The sequence below is a fragment of the Ptiloglossa arizonensis genome, chromosome 2 (genome assembly GCF_051014685.1).
Source record: "Ptiloglossa arizonensis isolate GNS036 chromosome 2, iyPtiAriz1_principal, whole genome shotgun sequence".
Classification (NCBI taxonomy): domain Eukaryota; kingdom Metazoa; phylum Arthropoda; class Insecta; order Hymenoptera; family Colletidae; genus Ptiloglossa; species Ptiloglossa arizonensis.
In genome coordinates, this window is record NC_135049.1 from 18959797 (window position 1) to 18966530 (window position 6734).

The 6734-nt window shown below is 41.2% G+C and overlaps 1 protein-coding gene across 9 annotated transcripts in view; it reads right to left on the reverse strand.

The window, feature by feature from the left end:
- Ttk (zinc finger and BTB domain-containing protein ttk) overlaps window positions 1-6734 on the reverse strand; it is a 51499-nt gene that overhangs the window by 21180 nt on the left and 23585 nt on the right. The window contains exon 5 of one of the 9 annotated variants that reach the window (XM_076303933.1): window positions 6168-6734. This exon is cut by the window's right edge and continues 2 nt beyond it. The exons of the other annotated variants lie outside the window; for them this stretch is intronic. Coding sequence (XP_076160048.1) covers window positions 6168-6734 — 567 coding nt within the window. Of the gene's footprint in view, window positions 1-6167 lie in introns of those variants that run through there. 9 annotated transcript variants of the gene reach the window in all.

The following is a 6734-nucleotide window of genomic DNA, read 5'->3' on the forward strand; positions in this document are numbered from 1 at the left end:
TCGCGGTGGTCTCTTGCAACAGCGGTCGATGCCGATTAACACGTGAAAAACTTAGTATAATCGGTATTGACTGGTGGTCCCGCCCAAGACGGGACGAATAAAAAGACGAGAATCGCTTGGACATCGCCATTGCAAGAGCCACACATAAATATAATATATTCTATTTTAAATTTTCTTGTTTTTTCGTATTCACCCCCGTATCCACCCGCAATGTCCGTAGACTTATAAATTAATTAAAATATGTTCAACGCGAAAACTCATCGACGAGACCTCTGCGAACCTACCCTCGATTAGCGTGAGAAATTCGCTTGCGTTTCAAACGTAATTATTCGTTTAAAGAGAAAAAAAAACAAAAGAAAACAAATCAAAATTAAAAACGTAAAAGGAAAGACAGATGCAGATTCGTTAAAACGGTTCAATCAAATCGATCTCATCGATCGTGTAACGTATTGTTTTCGAAATTAAATTCTTTGCTCCATCTAAGAAAGCACCCGGAAGATGAACACGTGACACGTAATGCAAGCGCAAGGTACAACCCACCCCCTACAAGTAATTCCTCATAACATTTCAACTTCTTTTTTTTTTTCCTTTATCTTCCCGCTATGAACACTTTTTACAATTTGAACACTAATTTTGTACGAGTAACATGGATCTAATTATCATTACATCCATAGTCCACAATAAACACCACCACGAAACCACTACTAACGTTTTTACTGATTGGCAACATGAATTTTCCTTTTTACAACCTTAATTCTAAAGATTAACAACATTTAAAGGCAACGAACGTGAGCGAATGTTGTACGATAAATTTTCGTAGCAAGCTTCGAAAGATCAACTGCTAAATTTCAACAATTTGTTAGGTATCAGTTTACCCTGATCACGAGCCTTAAGATACCACAGTAAGGAATTCGATGTAGATAAAGCGTCGACCTAACCCGCACACGTGCCATTATAACGTACTTTTGTTTATTTTTCTTTCATTTTTTTTTTTGTTTTTTAAATATCGATCGCCAAATCGCTCTGCAACTGTCTTCGTTATTATAGTTCAACGATATGTGAAAACCTTTTATGCCGTCCATTTTTCACTCGCGCGGCAACGAATAAAAGACGTTTAACGGACTATATATATATATACACATATATATATTATGCAATGAATAAAATTTAAAAAAGGCAAACATGCTGTCAACAAATGTCGGAAACAAGAGTTTAGTATCTCTCGAGCGATTTCTCACGTAAAAGTCGACTAGGGTAAACTAACACTCGTTTTCATTATTATTTTTTTTTTTTCTTTTAACGGACGAATAAAATTGGATTTCCTCAAACGAGCTACTACGGAAGGCCTCTGATTAAAAACAGGACACTGGAAACTATCTGTCCCTGTTGGCCTATGATAAAAACTGATCATCAACCAAGTATCGAAAGAATTCAACGGGATCTTTTTTTTTTTTCAATTTGGCAATTCATTGTTTGTTTGTTTGTTTGTTTCTTTGTTTGCATTATATTTTTTTCTTTTCTTTAGGCGATCCGAGAGCTCTATTTCTGCTGTACTTTCCACTCGACATCAACACGCTTTACTTGCTCCTAGAAATCTTTCTTCTTGCCTGCCATCTAAAATTGAGTTAGTCTTAGCCTCTCAGTGATTATCAAACGTGAGTGTATTACTTTAATTATTATTTTGTTTCTTCTTTACTTTAAATCGATATATAAGCTGTTTAGCCGCTGCCTCTTTGCACTTTTTTTTTTTTATATTTATATATCAACTATCAGTTTACACCCTCTCTTTCTCATCATGTTTCCACTTTGGACGGGCTTTTGCGTTAACCCATCATCTTGAACACAACGATTTCACCAAGACCGGCCTGTGACCACCGTCTCCTCTAATTTCATTTTCTTTCTTTCTTTAACATCGTTTTAAAAAACATCTTTACGCCCGCCGAAAATAATCCGCCCGTTAACGGGGCGGACACTCTTTGGTCCATGAAAGTTTTTAATTTTGAAAATAATTGACCTGAGAGTATACATTGAACAGCGAGTCAGCGGCACGGTCCACCATGATCAGAAACACCTAAAAAACATTTCTTATAATTTTAGTATTCTTTCTCATCCTATCTTGTTTTTTTTTATTATTTTGTTTCACCTACTTCCTCTATCTTTGCTGCCTGCCTAACTAATTGAATATACCCCTCTATCTGCCTAAAAGTACGCGTAATTGCGTTCGGAGACTCGCGATTTCTCGTCCGCTCCTACTCCCTTACAACTAAAATTTTTTATCTTTGCAACGCTAGATATCTCTTGAATAACGAACGAACAACACTGGTCATATCGTGGGCGATCGGACAGGACCGTACAAATCACGGGCGTGTCCTATCTCTCTTTCTCTCTCTCTCTCCCTCTCTTTCTCTCTCGCTTTCTCTCTCAATCTCTCTTTCTCTATTATTATATCTTCTTTTAATCCCACGTATTAAAATAACAACGAAGGTCTCCGTTACGATAATAATTAATTAATAGTAGCAGTAATAATATTTATAATTATTATTATATAGCCTCTAGTCGTCTAATGTCTATGCCCAACTAACGAAAAAATTTGTATATAAATCGTTTCGCTTCCTCTCGCGATTCATGCAAGCCGTTCGTAAATCTAACAAACGGTCTATGAACGAACGTGTTCGACTAGAGAGGATTCGACAAAGTGAAAAGTGCAAAATATAGTAAGCTACGATCGTATTTTAGTGCTGTCTCTCACGACTAAGCCTATATACCATCACTGTAGCCGTATCCCTTTTGAACAGTATTGATCCACTACAATATTTCTTGCTCGTTCGCTTCGCTTTAAAGAACAATTATTGTGTATCATACCCCAGGATTCTGTGAAAACCTGCGACACGTAAGACAAGGATAAACTTTTAACAATAACAATTTCTACGACCCTGGATATGCACATCCTTGTCTTACATTATTCAGCACTTATTATTTACACACACAAAAAGAAAAAGAAAAAAAACAAAAAAAACAAAAAGAATTAATCTACAAATATATCGATTAGTACTGATTACGAATTTATCTAACGAATTTAATTATTGACTCCCGAATGTGTATATTTCTTCCTCTCGGAACAATGCCTGATTCATACCCACTATGTTCCGGTGTAATTTTTGTGGGTAACGATTTAAAAAAGTTAACAATACGTATAATATATATATACACACACACACATACATATACATACATATATATATATATACATATACGTATATATATGTATATACATATACTATACACGTGATAAAACTACCATTAGAGTTTCACCGTGGAAACGCGAAACGATTTTGTTCAATCGAGTACGGTACAGTACGATACGGCGTTAAGTTACTACTAAAGTGCCTTCAGTCTATCCAATGTCAGTACTATCTTGTATTTGGTGTCGTTAAAACCGTCCCTCTGCAGTCTTTCAAGAATTGCATGTCCCGCTCCGTTAATTTCCCCATTAACCCCTCCTTCGTCTAACCACCCCGCCCCCACTAACCGCGGACTCCTTTTCTACCTTGGCTCCCTATTACACTACTATATAACTTCGAATCAGGCTCAACAGCTTGACAACAGCTCAACGGCTCAACAACATGGCGAACGGTCATCGTACATTATATATTGCATTTACTCAGTCTACGTGGTTCCCTTATTTATATTGTGTGTGTAATTGTGTTTGTGTGTGTGCATGCACTGTTTTACTTTTTTTCTCATATTTCCTTTCTTTGCTCCGTTAAACGTAGATGCATCCTGGATGCCACATGCAACACGTTTGATTCTCTCCGTAATAATAACAGTCGCAAGAATATTAAATGTATTCTTTGTTGATTTGGACTCACGTTTATCTTCTGCGATTCATTTAATTCTATTTAACTGATCCCCCGTCGTCGCAGAACTACGTTGAGACGATTAAACGAATACACCGGTTCAATCATAATATAAACTCTTTGTATGCACAATATTTTGCTTTCTTTTTTCTTCATTTTTTTTTATTATTTTTTTTTTTTTTTACTTTTTTCTTCCTTCCTTTCTTTCTTTCTTCCTTTCATTCTTTCTTTCTTTGTTTTGTATAGATCCGCGACTCCCCCGTAACTGGGAAGGCACGCGGTAAAGCTCGTTTCGTTTTGTAACTTAATGCCCGTTGTGTGTTACGCGCGTGAATCGTTCCTCGAGAAAAGGGAGCTTTCAGTTTTGCGAAACAGGCCGAGATATAAACCCCCCACTTCCCACCCCTTTCTCCCCCCGGTGCCAGTTTCGGTCCGAAAGTGCGACTTTCCGAACGAAGAAAGAGAAAACGAGCAGCAGAACACGGGAACGCGCGTCAATCGTTATTGATCATTGCTACGCGAACAAGAAACAAAAGAGGAAAAAAAAAACAAAAAAAAAAAACAAAAAAAAAGAAAAACAACACGATCGCGAACAACAAGGAGGTACCTGCGTTCAATTTGTACACTCGACTCTGCTAGCTGCTATTCTTAATATCGTGTACTTGTGTGTACGATGTTTCGTTACGATCCGCGTTTCCTTGAATCGAGCCGACGAAACAGAGGAAACCGTTTTGAGCTGCAATCGGCACGTGATTCGCCGTGATTCAATTGTCCCTCCCTATCCCCCAAAAAGTCACCGGAATAACGGTCAATAGACGTGATTTCTTATTGCGAGTTTCTTATCCGTCCAAACGTTCGCAACGAAGGAATCGATATACCGGATGAGCCTCGTGCGACTCGACCCCCACACCGATCGGTCTCGTTGCGGTACGAAACGCGATCGAAAATTGTTCGTTATCGCGCGCGACGCGGCTCCGAAGGTCCCTCGTGTCGATAACGATGGATTTTAATGCGTTGTTTCTCCTTCTCGCGTGCATTCAAGGACCCTTGTACATTTCGTTTATCGTTTCGAACGACTCGGGGCCCGAGGTTACGTTCGCGGTTCGTGTCGCGACTCTGTACACCGATTCGGTGAGCAGGGATGACTGTACAAGGTGACCTTGAACGTGCAAAATACAGAAGCGTAAAAAAATCTAACGTTACGACCTTGACACGTTCGCTGCCATAGTTCGGCTCGAGGCTACGTTCGTTGAAATTTGATTCGATGCTGTGCACGTTTTCTCACCACGCGCGGCTCTGTTGCATCGTATACGCTGAGCGAACGTTTTCAATTATGTGTTACACATATATATATATATATATATATATGCACGAGACTGGACTATAACGAGCAGATACGTGATTTCCATCGGTGTGGTTGCACGTATTCGCGCGTTGAACAAAGTATGAAAGACAACGCACGGACTGGTTCGAGATCGATTCAATTTTGAAAGTTATCGGATACCAATAGCCGTTTACACATTCGACGTACACGAACTACGAATGTACACCAACGTGGTGCGTCGAGTCGACGGTGATCCTCGTGTGAAAAATCGGAGCGCGCGTAGCAGCGAACTGGTAGCGAACGTGGCGAAGAACATTGTGCACCGTGTCGGTCACGGTACGAAGATTTCGAGCGGAACGTTGACAAGACGAACGGTGGAGACACGTTACACGGTTCATCCTGTACGACGTTGCGTCAACGGTGTTGAAATGTTTGAAACTTGCACGCTGAATATTACCTATTCGCCCATCTCCGATTCGATCCTCGTTACTAAAATTGAACTTATCTAATTTAGCGTCTGCACGACGGAGCAACACTACTTGTTCTCTCTTCGCTTCGTTCGAAACATTGCGATTTTCCATTTACAGCCATGGGTTTACCCGGAAAGCCACTGACATGTACGCTCGCGTCTCATTTGAGCTTTTTCGTAGTGTTTGGCTCTACCATGCGCAACGTTCCTCGACTCTTGCCAGGGTAGAAATCGATCAACGATTTGTTCAACAATTGTCGACAATTGCACGACGACGCGATCATTGTTCGCCCGTAACGTGACACCCGCGACACGGGTGTTAAGGGTAAAATTCGTGTGTTCGTTTGCTTAGCTTGTTTCTCGCGCGCGCGTGTGTGTGTGTATGTGTGAGTGTTTTTTTTTCTTTTCTCTTTTTTCTCTATTCCATTTTGCTTCATCGTTCCCCTCAAAGTGACACAGAACGGGGAAGAGCCGAGGAACGTAGCCTGAGAAGAGCGGACAACGCATTGGCAGCGGTCTACCGCTGTTGGCCCATACTACTGCTGCCACTGCTGCTAAGACTCATATGCGGCTTAAGGCTATGTATGATTTTCACGTGGGCGACCATGTTGTCTTTCCGCGTGAATTCCTTGAAACAAACCGGACAAGGATAGTACTTGACGTTAGGCTTGTGTGAGGTGACGTAGTGCCGGCAGAAATTACTGATGTGTGTGTAGGTACGATGGCATACGGTGCACCGGTATACGTCGCCCTCTTTCACGCAGTAGTCCCGCACCGAGCCCTCTGTTCTCTCGTTTTCGACCTTAAACGATCCTTCGAAGTCGCTCTGACTGATCTCCGACTCACCGGCGACCAGATTAAATATGGCACTGCTCAAATTGTCTTTCGACACCTTTTGCTCCGACTCGGAGTCGGAATATTGCTGCGAGTCGTCCATGGACGCGGCAGCGGCGGCTGCGGCGGCCGCCGACGATGTTTTCCCCTGCAGAGACGACGCGCTGTATTCCTTGCGAAAGCATCGCTCGAAGTTGATGCGAATGTGAGTCGGTGACTGGGAGCCACCGCCACTCGTCGTCTCCTCCGA